Consider the following 14,737-nt stretch of genomic DNA (forward strand, 5'->3'; position numbering starts at 1 on the left):
TTCTTTGTCCAGTTTTGTAAGAAGCCAGTGAAAGGATGCAGTTTGTAAAGCCATTGATCTTCATGCCTTTCTAAGGCTCCGAACACAGGATGCTGGTGGTTTCCTGGAATTATTTCTATCTTAGAGTAGAAATTTCACATACATTTTCATACCTGTATTAAACTCAATTCATAATTTAATAGGCTTAATTTGATAATTTAATATTCATATTTGTCTATAGAAAATCTTGCTTTAATGTTTCAGAGCCAAACCACTCAATTAAATATATTACTTGGTAAACTTCCATTTGAAAACATAACCTGACCAGGGAGATTATACAAGAGCAAAGGTCAACTCCAGTGAGCATCAGGGTGGGCAGTGTATGAACATCTCAGCTTATTTAAAGTGAAAGCCTTCTTATTTTGTTTTAAACAAGTCTCCAGAACACCAGGCATAGTCATACACAAAATGTGACTGTGACAGCCACATAATGGGTCATTATACAGACATTAAAATTATCTCTATGAAGAACTTTTAACGACATAGCAAATTGCTGCTTCCATAGTAACTGAGAAAATAGTGTTCTATAGTTTGTTCTCAACTGAGAGGGTAAAAACATCAACATATCAACTGCAGTTTTCTCTAGATAATAGTACTTTTTTAAAAACATAAATTTTTATTGATTCTTTGGGAATTTCACATCATGTACTCCAATCCCACCCATCCCCCAGTCCCTCCGTATCCACCCCTCACCACTACAGTGTTCCCTGCAAAGAGAAACCCAAAAAGAAATAAAGTAAAACAAAACAAAGAATACAAAAAAATACAAACAAGAGCCGGGCGGTGGTGGCGCACGCCTTTAATCCCAGCACTCAGGAGGCAGAGCCAGGTGGATCTCTGAGAGTTCGAGGCCAGCCTGGGCTACCAAGTGAGTTCCAGGAAAGGCGCAAAGCTACACAGAGAAACCTTGTCACGAAAAACAAACAAACAAACAAAAATAAGAATATCAACTAAAAACAAATGTAACAAACAATTTAAAAAGTCTTTCCCCTCTTCCGTCCTTCCTGCCTCTCTGTCACCTCTTCGTTCATCTTGATGGCACTGGGAGCTGCTGTGTGTCATGAAGTAGACAGACCGCTTTGTCTAAACAGCTTCATTTGCAAATGCTCATTGTGTAAGGTGTTGTTGGTCAGGTTCACAGCCTCTGGCCAGTACACCGTCAGTTCTACATCTTGCTGTTGCCCTGAGTCATGGAGATCCTGTGGCTGTGATTCCACAGGACTAGTCAGTCATGTGCTCCAGTAACTGGTCATAGCTGAGGTAGATGTTGGGATGGGCCAACTCAAAGCCCTGAATATGGCCTGGGTGGTAGCAGAGTTGGTCAGCCAGGGCCTCTGGGACCACTCCCCTCAGGTGAGGTACAGACCCAGCTCAGCATGGCCCTTATATTTCAACACATGGCTCAACACCTGGTTCACATGGGTCCCTGTGGTAACATAGGCCATGGATATCGATATAGACCCCAGCTGCAGCAGGACCACGGACCCAGACATGGCCAGCAGCAGCAGCTTGGGCCTGGTGACAGCACAGCCCTCTCAGCTCGGCATGGGGCCCAGCAGCAGCATGGTCCCCATGGTTCCAGGACTCCACCATGGCCCCAGGTCACACCCAGGCCCCCAGCAGTCCCATGGCCTTCAATGGTAGCAGGAGCCATGAACATCAACACAGCCCCTGACTGTGGCAGGGCCATGGACCCAGACATGGCTTCCAGCCATAGCTTGGCCAGACATCACCATGCCCCTGGGTAGCAACATAGGCCACCCCAGTCTGTGTGGTCCCAGCAGCAACATGACAGGATAATAGTTTTTTTTATGAAAAATTCTTTCCTCTGTTTTTACTTTTAAAAACTCAGCTAAATTTTTAAATAAAAATTTTAAATCCAGATTACACTGTGCATCTTTTTTATGGTTGCAATTTTGAGTTCTCCAGTGCCTGTACTCATCAAGGAATGAGTCTACAAAAGGAAGACTCAGATGTCAAACTGCCTCCTTCACCGAGGCCACAGCAGCAGGCCCTGGCTCAGCTGTGAGAGTCCAGCAGTATGAGTCATCCTTGGAAGAGTCACAACACAGAATAAAAGGATGAAGACAAGAAAACAGGTCTCAGATCAATGAAAAACTACATACAGACTCTATCCCAAGATAGGAGTAGAGTGTTCAGCTCAGTCTGGATCTAGAAGTGATCTTGAATCTAGAGTTGATCACAGAACGGGCAGTTGTACTCATAGAAGTCAGGAGCATGAAAGCACATGGTGAGTCTGGGAGTTATTTTGATTTATAGGACATGCACAGAACGAAGAGAACTTGAGGGCAGAGTGAGGACCATGGCAGGAGAGCAATCACAGCTGTCATTGAAGGCACAGGCAGCAGCAGCTCAGGGCTGCTGTAAGTAACAAGAAGCCATTAGAGACTTAAAGATGGAGATTTACTACGTGAGTTTTGCATTTTAGAAAGATTCCTCTGGTGTGGAGATGGGAAGAGTGAGATGTCAGGACAGATTTCCGTTGGGTGGTGACCGTGACAACAGGGCAATGGTGACCGGGCGATGGTGACCGGGCGATGGTGAGGACAACTGCAGTGCAGACTCGGGTCCCGCAGCCTGCTGAGTGTGCTGTGTGAAGGAGAGAGAACCAGGAGGAACCCTGGAGGAGGAGGCACTGGAGAGAAGCCAGGGTTGGTGGCTTTAGTAGGGTATACATTTTAAATCCATAAATTGAATCATTCTCAGCTTCCTTTACTTTCTGCCTGTCTTCTATTTCATCCTTTTCTCTTTGCTTCTCTCCTCCTCCCTCCCTCCCCTCCTTCTTCCCTCTCTCCCTTCCTTCCCACACGTTCACTTGTAAACTTACAAAGGAAGCCCTTCCTGTAACCAGGCCCTATCATGCTCTTGCTCAGTTCCTATGTGTCTTCTTCCATCATGGAAGAAAATCACTTTTACAACCACAACTAACAAGTGTCTCTACTCAGGGAACAGCGAGAGCAGCAAAGATATGGAATGCTTAACTTCTTTCCTATTGCACTGAATAATACATGGTTTTCATATTGGAACTACTACTAATGGCCATTTTCTTTGTAGGTAGTGCCATAATTTCTGTAATATTTCTAAAAGAAAATTTGAGAGCCTCGGATTTACTAGGTGAGTGACCATTTAATTCATCTAATTATAGCACCTCTTGATCAATAAATAAATACTACCTATAAAATTACATACTTAAAATCAGAAAATTTAATGAAATGGTTGCAAATCTCATTTAGGGGTGAGCATTCTGTATGGGAGACACTGTCTCTTCTCATGTAAAGCTTCTCATTATGCTACTGCTAGTTATTGGCTATAGCAAATTGGCATTTTGCAGTATTACTGTTGCTTACGTTGTGATGCTTTTATGAGCATAATAAAATTCAGGAAAAACATCTGTGTTACCTATTAGACTCTTCTACTTGAAAGTTCACATCTGCCGTATCATTATATTTACACTGCCTAAAGGGAAAGCCACCAAGTGTGCAGGCATGAGGACCTGAATCAGATCCCAGGGAAGCCCAGCTTTGTGGCCTATGTCCAGAACCTCAGGGCTGAGGAGGCTGAGGAAGCACAGAGGCTCTTGGAGGCTTCCTGGACAGCCAGTCTAGCTGGATGGAAATCTCCAAGTTCAGTGAGATCCTGCCTTGAAAAGTAAAGGATTCCACACCTAGGGCTCAGGGAAGATTGCAGAGAAGGAAGCAGAAAGATTGTAAGAGCCAGAGGATCGGGGAGTTTGCTGTGAGGTTGTGTCTCCTAGTACTGTCAGAAGCAACACACATAAAGTCTCCCCAACATGACCGCCTAAACATGAGCTGAACAAGACCATCAATAGACATGCCAAATGGATGGGAAAAGCCCACAAGGCCTCAACCCTACATAAAGAACTACGGGCAATGAAGGAATGCTGAGAGCAGAACAGACTTCCCTGGGGAGGAGCACACCAACTAGTTATCCTATGCTAACTAGTCAGTCCTGAAAGTATACATGTGAGTGACATTGTACAGACGGAGCAGGCTAGAGTTAGGAATATCTATGTGTATACTTATACATATATGCATGCAATAACAAGTAATAAAAAAGAGACCATGTATTTGAAAGAGAGCAAAGGGGAGTATGGAGGGAAGAAATGGGAGGAAGAAATTATAATCTGAAAAATAAACAATAGAGGAGACGGCCCTAGAGGAAGACAACCAGAGTCGTCGCTTGGTCCTCCACCATGGGCCATCACAGGTATTCACCATGCATAAATAAGCATTTTAAAAATAAAAACAGAGTAGTGTAGCTTGATTTTTCCGCCTCGCCCACAGTCAGGACAAACCTCTGTCACCCGCCAGTCCCACAGCCGCTCAGACCCAACCAAGTAAACACAGACACTTATATTGCTTGCAAACCGCATGGCTGTGGCAGGCTTCCTGCTAACTGTCCTTATCTTGCTAACTGTGCTTTTATCTTAAATTGATCCATTTCCATACATCTATACCTTGCCATGTGGCTGGTGGCTTACTGGCGTCTTCACATGCTGCTGGTCATGGCGGCGGCTGCAGCCTCTCTGGTCATTGCGGCGGCTGCAGCCTCTCTGGTCATTGCGGCGGCTGCAGCAGCTCCTTCTGCCTTTCTGTCCTTTTATCCTGCCTAGCCACGGCCGATCAGGTTTTATTTATTAACCAATCAGAGCAACTTGACATACAGACCATCCCCCAGCACAGCCAAGTGCAGACTATCTCAAACACCTGCACTCAGGCCCATGGTCCTAATCATCCTCTATACGGACCTGCTGGGTAACGCCACAAAGAACCTGAGAATGGGCTCCCACAGGACCTACAGAACATCCCACAGCAGAGTAGGTTTCTTTCTTTGGGAATATGATTATTAATGGAAATTAACAGTGACATTACTGGTTATAATAAAGACTTCTATCATATAGCCACGCGCTCTCATAGGCACTGTATCTTTTCACTTTTGTGGGAAGATGATTCATGAGAATTATAGATGCTCATGTCTTTTTCCTTGACAAAATCCTGCTTTATTTCTTCTGACATATGGTAATGAATACTGATACTTTAGGCACTTTAAACAAAACAATGCCTACCCTCTCCCAGGGAGTTTTGCTTTGTTTTGTTAATGTGAGCTCCAAATTTGACACCAGAGTTGGTATGTTTAACATTTCTCTCCTGGCCCCTGATCCTGTTTCCCTCCAGCATAGCGTCTTGAAAGTGTCTTCACTTTTTCCCTTCCTCTTTGGTTTGCTTCTGCTGGTAGAATTTTTAGTCAGCATTGTCAGATTTTTCATGGTTAAAATGTTTTTCCAAATGCATTCATATGTGATTGTATCATTTCCAACATACTATTTTTATACATCCTTTTTTATATGTTGTGGTTTATGGGATCATTTGGAAAAGTCATATGAAATCAGAAATCAGAACAAGCAATGCCTGGGTTTTAAAAGCAAAGTTGGCCTCATATTATTTTTCGTATTTATCAAATGTCACAAAGAAACTTCAAATCCTTTCATCCAACACCTGCCATCTTTTGTAGTAATGGGTGGTTACTAACTAAATTCACCCAATTTAATAAGGTCATATAGATGGGAATGGAGGATTTCCTGTCTCAACTACTACTGGTAAATCATCTTGACTAATAGAAATAAAAAGATAATTATGACTGAATTCTTGCTCCAGTTTCCTTTCTGTTGCTTGATTAAGATATATATCCCAACAAAGGCAACTTTAAGAGAGAGACAGTTTCCCTGGCTCATGATTCCAGGCCACCATCTGTCACTGCAGGGAGACCATAGTGGAGGAACTTAAAGTAGCCAAGAGCAGAGAGTAACGAGTACATGCCTGAGTACCATCCTGCTCACATTCTCTACTCTCATACAATTCAAGACCTAAACCCAAAGAGCTGTGTTGCCCACTTTTAGGCTGATTCTTTCCAGTAGTTATAATTAAGGAAGTCCTCCACAGACTAACTGGATCTAGACAGTCCCTCATGGAGACTCTCTTCTTGGGTTATGTCAAGGTGACAATTAAAACTAAGCATCACTGTCCTTAACTATGAATAATTTACCTTCCATGACAAAATATATAAATTGCTGTTGGTTGTTTTTACTCTTTACTCTTTGGGGGCCCACCGCCCAGCTCACACAAAAATACACATGGAGACTTATTATTACTTATAAATGTCCAGCCTTAGCTTGGCTTATTTCTAGCCAGCTTTTCTTAAATTATCCCATCTACCTTTTGCCTCTGGACTTTTACCTTTCTCTGTTTCTGTATATTTTTTCTTAATTTCTTATTCCACGTCTGGCTGTGCAGTGGGGGGACTGGGTGACTGGCCCCTTCTTTTCTCATCCCTTGATCTTCTCCTCCCAGATTTCTCCTCCTATTTATTCTCTCTGCCTGCTAGCCCTGCCTATCCTTTCTCCTGCCTTCTATTGACTCTACAGTTCTTTATTAGACCATCAGGTGCTTTAGACAAGCACAGTAACACAGCTTCACAGAGTTAAACTAATGCAACAATAAATAATATGTTTTTAAATTTAAAAAATATGTATCATACTGGTGTGAGCTTTTAGAACAGTGATTCTGAACTCATGCCCTCTGAGTGCGGAGTGGATAAATCTTTGCTTTCAGGTCTACCCTCCTCATATAGGTCTGCAGTCCTTTTGCTTCCTAGGTGCCTCTCAAGTCCTCAGCCACAGTGAGAATAATCAAAGCTGTCTTTGGACACTACCAAACGTTTCCTGCGAGGAAAGCTCACCCTGACCTGAAAACACCCCTGGCTGTGTCTGCGAAGAGTGCTGCCACTTGAGCCTCTGACGGAAGGCAGGGCTGGCGTGGACCAGATGTAGGATATGGAGAAGGGCGTTCAGGAACTAACTAACCAACACACCAAGTGTGAACAAAGAATAGAAAAGGTGAAGCTAGAGAGCTGGCTCCGCAGTTAAGAGCACTTGTTGCTTTTGTGGAGAACTCTGGTTCAAGTCCCAGCACCCGCACGGTAGCTCGCAATCATCCATAGCTCCAGTTGCAGTGGATCTGGTGCCCTTTTGATAAGGGCACCAGGTGAGCGTGTGATGCACAGATATACCTGCAACTAAGACATTTACAAACATAAAAAATAGACATTTTAAAATTCTTTAAAAGAATAGACAAGTAATATTAAGTTTCTCTTTATGACTGTCCTGAAGCTTCTACCTAAAGAACTAGAGAGAAAACAAATGAAAGTCCTAACTATGGGGAAAGATAAAATAGAAATGCCAATCTATTCAGTGATTTAATTGTTTCTTAAAATCTAAGATCTACTAAAAGCAAAAAAATTAATCTTCCTCCTATGGCTTCAACTTTACTATGCACTGTGTGGACAGTGTGGTATTATTCTGAGAAATACAAATAATCTCTCCCTATAATTGATATAATTATTTTGAACACCATCATTCCCAAGAGCTTTCCAGAAGGTAATACTAAAAATGTAACACAAAAGTTGGGAGCATCTCCATGACCACACATCAAGAAAACGAAGAAAATAAAGCAAAACCTCACAGTAATGCCTGGGATCTTACAGCCTCACAGTAATGCTCAGGATCCTTTGATGTATGTAAACAGCAGCCAGCATCTTTTAAACTTCCTTTTCCAAGTACTATGCTGTATTTTACATGGAATAGCTTGCTTAAATACAGGAATAACCCATTTCTAGAAGCAAAATCTGGTTCCCAGAGAGGTTAACCAACTTTCCCAGGGTCACATAACTGGCAGTTGCCAGAGCAGCATTCTAATCATGGCAACCTGATCAAGTAGGGGCTTTGGTCTAGGAGATGTCTCTAAAGCCATGTGACAGGAGGTTATTTAATAAACTCCTTAAGCCTGTTTCCTCATCCTTAAAAGGAAGATTCTATTACCTACCCCACAGAATTAAATGAATGCATGTATTAAAATTCTTAGAAAAGGGCTTGTCACAAAGTAAGTACTCAAAATGTTAGCCATTGCCTTCCTAACTCCTTCAGCCATGGCCACACACTCAAGAGGAAATGTAAAGTCCCCACAACTTAGTCTGTGGTTTTGGTTTGGTTTGGCTGCCTTTCTCTCTTTGAGGGGGGGTGTCACTGTTAAGAAAGTGGTCAGTTCTTGCCTTTAATGTATTGGTATAGAGGGGACTGGGGAGTCATCCATTCACACCCTTTCCTCAGCATGCAGTGCCTCCAGCCTATATTGTCTGGGCTGTAGGAACTCACTCACACTGGGGGTCCAGGGAGGGCCTTCCCGCCCTGCAGTGCTGTGCTAACTGCTCTGCTCTCCTGGGCCTTCGTTGCCTTTGCCTGGAGGAAACTCGGCTCTTCCTGTGAAAAGCTAAGAATGCAGTTTTTTTGTTTTGTTTTGTTTTTCCTTTACAGGGACTAAAACCAAACAGGGGAAAGAGTAGCTAGTGGTGTTTTCTTAAAGATTAACATATGTGCATGCTAAAAATTAACTTGTCAAAATGTGAGAAGGAATATCATTTATTTTCCCTGCTTCAAACAAATGAAAGTTTGTTTGTCCTGATGGAACAAATGGAGATTTGAGGCCATGTGGAAACAAGCTGAACTCCTTTACTGCCAAAGGCTGCTCTCTGGCCATGGAGCTTTTCACCACTAGCCTCAAAAAATGACCTCACAAAAGCCTTGTCTGAAAAGACCCACCGGCCCTTATTGACTCACTGACAGGCTTTGGCCCCTGCTCTGACTCTTAGTGGATTAATAATTTAAAATTATTTTAATGATTATTTTTCCCTTAAAAAAGCACCAGACTCCTCTCTTCCCTTCACCCAGCCAAAAACTGTAGTGCGTTCCTCCTCTCCATCAGTCATCAAAGTACCACAGCTAACAGTCCATGAGAACCACGTTGATTTAGGCCCAGATAATAATATCATCAAAATACAAATTATAGTAAACGCCTCACACTCCCCGGAGATTAGTAACCTGATTACTTCAAGTCACCTACAAATGGTTCCCCCAAATTGATAGTGAGACCAAGGCCGTTTATTTTCCTTCTTCTCACCCCTGATCTAAGATCAGCATGGTTGGGTTCATTTGTCTGGAATAGGATCCAGCCAAGTGCAATGCCGTTCTAGTTGAGAGGTTAAGCGTCCATTTTGATTTCCCAGCAGCCTCAAGACTGGGAGCCTTTCTGATGGCAGGTCCAGGACTACTTACGACTTCCCAGTCTAAGACTCTTTTGACGACATCTGCCATGAGCCTGAGGAATCTGGACGAGATTGCTCCCCTAGTGTTAATGAATCCAGGTCATTGTGTGACTTCTGGATTTCCAAGAGAAAATAATACCTGGACTCTCATCAATCAAGAGATAATGCAGTGCCCAAAAGAATTGTTCAGAGTCAAGTTAGCTGAAGATTTTAAAGCTGAAGGCTTCCAGAAGTCAGGAAATTTAGAAAACTAAAGTTTAGAATTTTAATTGAGAAGAGTCATCCGGTAGAGGAGCATCTGCTGAAGAACTGAACACATCTGTCTTCTTGGCACATTGAGGAGCCAGGGGACAGGAACACCTGGATTCCAGGCTCCGGTCCTTTCACTCTATTCATGCTTCATTCCTTCCGTAGTGTTTCCGGAGACTGGTAGCAGATCAGTAGCCTCCTGAGACGAAGGCTGAGTTCATAGCAAGCCCATTAAATGTCAAGCATTTCACAAGTATTAAATACTCCTCAAAACACCACTTCAGAGCAGAATAAATGGTCAAATGTGTTCAGAGACTAAGATAACTTTGTTGTCTACAGGGTGAGTCAGAAAACATCAACATATTGGTGCACCTGAGAGGTCTTCCAGGAAAAGAACTGCTCAGGTTTCTTTAACCCACCTCTTCCCAAACAGATTTGATGTCTTAGAAGTGTCTGTTGGTGAGGCATAAGTCTCCTTAAACTCGCTGTGGGGAGTGCCCACCTGGAATGCTCTCCTAAAGGAAAGTTAGGGTCAGAATAACCTGAAACTCGTCCAGGCGCCTTGGGGCCTCTGCCAGGAGCCTTCTGTGGAGTCTCCACATGTGCTCTGTGCAGCATGAGGGCTCCACTCCGCAGCGCCCCCTAAGGCAGTCACTGGTCAGTGGGATGTAGCAGTCAAGAAAATAGATTGCCTGGGTTCCAAGCCCAGCTTCCCACTTACAGAGCTGGAAAACACCAGGCAGAATAGTTCTTTCTTTCTGATTCATGGTCTTTATTTGTCAAATGTAGGTAGTAATAAAGATTACACATTATATATTGTATATACTATATACTATAGGATTTATTTATAGTATATTTTGTAATAATATAATTGTATAATAGTAAACAATTTGCCCTTATACATATATTTGCTAACTGTGTGGATCTAGTGACCTATGGTCAACTACAGTCCAAAAATGTTAAATGGGAAATTGCAGAAATAAGCAATTTGTAAGTTTTAAATACCTTGTTAAAGTATGCCGCTTTTGCTGCTCTGTTTTGTTGTTGTTCGTCCTTTACTGTGCCCATTTGTAAATTAAGCTTTATCATAGGTAAATAGATAGTACAATCAGAAGTTTGTACTGTGAGATTGTAGGCACAGGGAGGCTTTGGGATGTGTTCCCACAGAAAGAGGAGATAATTCTAATCATTTCTCACAGATTTGTTATAAACATTAAGTTAATCAAGTGTAAAGCATTTATAATTGTGTGTGGTGTAGGTGGTGGGTGTGGTATACGTGTGTGGTCTGTGCACATGTATGTAAATGCTAGTGCAGAGGCCAGAGGAGGACATCAAGCACCCTGCTCTGTCACTCTGTCTGTCCCCTTGAGACAGCATTTTCCACTGAAGCAGAGCTGCCAACAAGCCCCATAATCCTCCTGTCTCACCCCCCACAGAACAGGGTTAGATGTGTGTGTGTACAGCCACACTCATCTTTTTGTGTGGGGACTGGGAACTTGAATTCAGCTCTCATACTGGAGCAACAAGCACTCTGCCCACTGAACCCTCTTCCTGTCCCCTTTTATTAACGATAATGTTTTTAGGATTACCACATTTTAATATTGATCTCAGTATTACCTTCATGTCAGCCATTCTTGTCTATAACATAACTAGTTTGGAATTTATAAAGAGTACCATCCTCCCTTCCAGGGCAGTTGGTTTCCCTACTGTAAAGAGCACAGATTAGCTTGTGTATGTGCTTTATACATTGTACATGTTTATAGGAAGATATCTCATTATTTGTATGTTATATCAAGCTATGTGGGAAACAGCCCTTTGTGAGCTTTGTAGGAGAACTGATTTTTTTTTTTTTGCCAATGTAGAAAGGCTTTTATTGGATATGAGAAAATGTGTGTGTGTGTGTGTGTGTGTGTGTGTGTGTGTGTGTGTGTGTGTGTGTGTGTAGCACACAGAGAGAAAGGCCCTCAACAAAACAGACAAGGACTTAGGAGCCTAAAAACCTAGTCTCTCTTCAAAGACTGTGTGTGTTGTGGGTTTTTTCAGGGAGGGTTGCTTTGTTTTGCTTTTTAAGTCCTTGGAGGGTCTTCCTCCCCAACTCATACTGTTATAAATGCTCCAGGCAGATCAGTCCATCAGCCCAGTTCCCTACAGGCAGGGGAAAGGCCCATAAGGTCTTTGTTTTAAACCACCAGGCTTTTGTCTCAGATCTGGTAAGTGATCTGCCTATCAAGAGAACTGACTTTCATTTAATGAGAAAGTAGAATTACTGTAGGCTAGGGCACGAGGAAGGAGAATGGGCTCCATCCCCAAACTGGAGTGTCATCCAGCATCCAGACTCTGCTTCCCGCAGCTGCCCAGCGGTTTTGTCACCTCTGACACCCAGATCTTGGTGCTTGTCTGTGGTTCTCAGGGGCTAGACACAGCAACTCTTTTCTGTTTGTCGGTTGTTTCCATCTTTCTGTTTTGTTTTTAAATCAATGGGGAAGGTCTTCCCTAAGCAGTCAAGAGTCCAGCCAGTTCTTTCCTGACCATACCTTCTACTGTCAAGTTGGATCAGAGCCTCCTTTTAGATCGCCCCATTGTCTCTGGGATATCCTAATACAAATACGATTTTAAATGAATTTTTAGGCTGAACTCAGATGACTCATGGTAGGCAGTCAGTATCCTGAAATGCATCTGTCCCAGGTTATCTGAGTTTCTAGCATATTCGGCTGCCTTGACTGGCCTCTTGGAGCACACTTCCCAGGTCTGAAGGGTGTGATGGCTTAATTCACATGTGGAGATGAGGCAGTCTCACCTGGATGAAGAATTTTCCTGAGCTCTTCTGTCGAGGAAGTACCAGTGAAATCTGAGTTTCTCAAGTACATTTTGGAGTTAAACTTGCAGGATCCCAGCCTCGACCAGAGAACAGATAGAAAAGAGTGTAAGTGCAAGTGACACAACGCTTTTAAATCTTGATGAAAGTATGAATGACCCCAAAGGAGCTAGAAGGTCACCTTAAATAATACAAATGAGTCAGTCATGAGACCACAGGTTGTCATCCCAGCGTGAAGAGGCTAAGGCAGACGGTCATATATTCAAGATCAGGCAGGCCTATAGTCTGCCTTCCTGGCAAGACCCTGTCTCAAACACAAACAAGAACAAAGATACAGATGGCATAGAACAAGCAAGCATACACCAATTAGAGGACAAGGCTATCCTATGGGATCCGAATTTAAAATTATTAAAGAGAAAGCACAAACAAACTGCTGTAAGATTATCCTCTTGACTCACAATGATTTGAGGCTCAAATGAAGTAATATGTATGAAAAGAGATTCGGGAGGACTCATTGTAAAATCCTCAGCCATCCTATTTGCATTTTGTTTTGATATGCAACGAAGAGGAAAAATAAATGCCTTGATAAAGACGTGTAGAAGCAGATGTGAAATAGTGTCAGAAATGAAGTCACAGCTACCTTCAAGTGATGGAACGCTGAGCAGGTTTCAAAGAAATCTCCTCCACGGTGTTCTGTAAGTCAGAGGAAAGTTGGCGCAAAGTAGTGTCTATAATATGCTCTTGCTTCTATGAAACCAACAAAGCTCACGCACAGGCATCTCTAAAGAGGAAGCCTAAGGAGTCTTGGCGGCTGACTCTGGGCAGGTCACCTGGTGGGCCATTAGCGAGTGAGAGACACTTGGTTTTAGCTGATCCATCCTACATAACCCTCTGGAATTTTGTTCCACATGCACGTGCCACAAACTCCATATTATATCACAGCACAGGAAGGTTAGTGGGTGCTGGGTCATGTGAGGTGAGGAGAGAAACTCGGGCAAAGGACCTCAAAAGTCGATAGGAATTTGACTCCACAGAAGGGGCACTTGGAAGCCCTGAGACATTTTAGTGTGCCCAGTGGACTTCTGCTCCTTGATCACATCGGGTTCAGAAAACTCATTTTTTAAAAACCCCTTCCTCCTAGGAACCTAGTTTGAAATAATCCTTTGTTTTCTAAGAAAGAACATAACTGGCCAATAGTTTTCCCCAAGTTCATGTATGTGTTTTTATCATTTTGCTTTTACTGAAGTGTTTAATAATGTATATTGTTTTTTCACTTTAAAAGTTCTCATTAGAAATAGCTCTAAAAACTGTGTTTATAAGCTTGTCTTCACAGTATATTGTAGGATGAATGAGAAGAAACTTGTAGGCTCACAAGGCCCTGAATAGGTTGTTGTCAAACTTATGTAACATTAAATACTGTTTGTTCTCATAAACTGAGTTCAAAACCTAGACTATGTGGTTAAGAGGGGTAGGAAATCAGTCCCTCAAACCGTCAGATTTTATGGATAGATGTCAAAGTCCAGCTCTGACCTGTCAACGGGTTCTGGGGGTTGGGGGGAGGAGAGAGGAACGAGAAAATATCAGATAGAAAGAGACATAGTGGGAGAGAAAGAGACACAGGACAGCTTCAGGGGGGCCCTGGGTCAACACCCAGTCACCCCAAGATTTATTCTAATGGGCTTTTTATATACTACCAAGGGGAGAGGCAAAAGACCTCCCCCTTTCAAGATCAAAGCACAATGTACAGCCAAGTGTAGACCCTTCAAAACACGTAGTAACCACGCCCCTGGTGAAATCATCCCATTATGCAGCCCTGCTGGGTAAAGCAAGCTCAGACTTTCTGACCTTGATTAAGGCCTTACTAGGGAGCCTCTGTGGGGCCCCACAAATAGACCAGACTCTTCCTGTAGACGAATTTCTAAACAGTCTTAGTAAATAAGAAACACAGCCAAATACAGAGGAAATAGCCAAAGAGATCAGAGCAATAGCCACGACCTCTGATCTCCAGGCAACTTTATTTATTAACATACAAATAAAATATCACATTTCATCACAAACAAAATATCAACACATCTTCCAGTGGATTCAAGGCTGTTTGAAAGTTATATCCACAACAGAGATGTGCTCAGTGGTGGAAGAAGGTGTTTTCAAGTGCAGTGTCTGATTATATACAAACAGGCAGCTTTGAATACTTTTCAGAAGGGCTTGCCCCCTTACAGCCCTCCTGTGGCACCCTCCCATGCACATCTCTACCCTTCATGGTTCTAAGTAAGCTAATGTGATGAACAGACAGCAGTTAGGCTCATGGTGGGTTCTGTCTTTACTATGCTAACCCTGGGATTTGTAGCACTAATTCTAATTGGTCTTAATAATAAAAACCCAGAATCAGATATCAGGGTGAATGCTGAAAGATCAGAGAAGCAGGGCAGCCAGCCACTG

At 42.8% G+C, this 14,737-nt stretch overlaps 1 protein-coding gene across 3 annotated transcripts in view; it reads left to right on the forward strand.

The window, feature by feature from the left end:
* Nipal2 (NIPA like domain containing 2) overlaps positions 1 to 14,737 on the forward strand; it is a 90,667-nt gene that overhangs the window by 43,280 nt on the left and 32,650 nt on the right. For 2 of the 3 annotated variants that reach the window (XM_042264842.2, XM_076555925.1), the window contains exon 4: positions 3,115 to 3,174. The exons of the other annotated variant lie outside the window; for it this stretch is intronic. In XM_042264842.2, coding sequence (XP_042120776.2) covers positions 3,115 to 3,174 — 60 coding nt within the window. The remainder of the gene's footprint in view (positions 1 to 3,114; positions 3,175 to 14,737) is intronic. 3 annotated transcript variants of the gene reach the window in all.

Source organism: Peromyscus maniculatus, chromosome 20 (assembly GCF_049852395.1).
Source record: "Peromyscus maniculatus bairdii isolate BWxNUB_F1_BW_parent chromosome 20, HU_Pman_BW_mat_3.1, whole genome shotgun sequence".
NCBI classification, from domain to species: domain Eukaryota; kingdom Metazoa; phylum Chordata; class Mammalia; order Rodentia; family Cricetidae; genus Peromyscus; species Peromyscus maniculatus.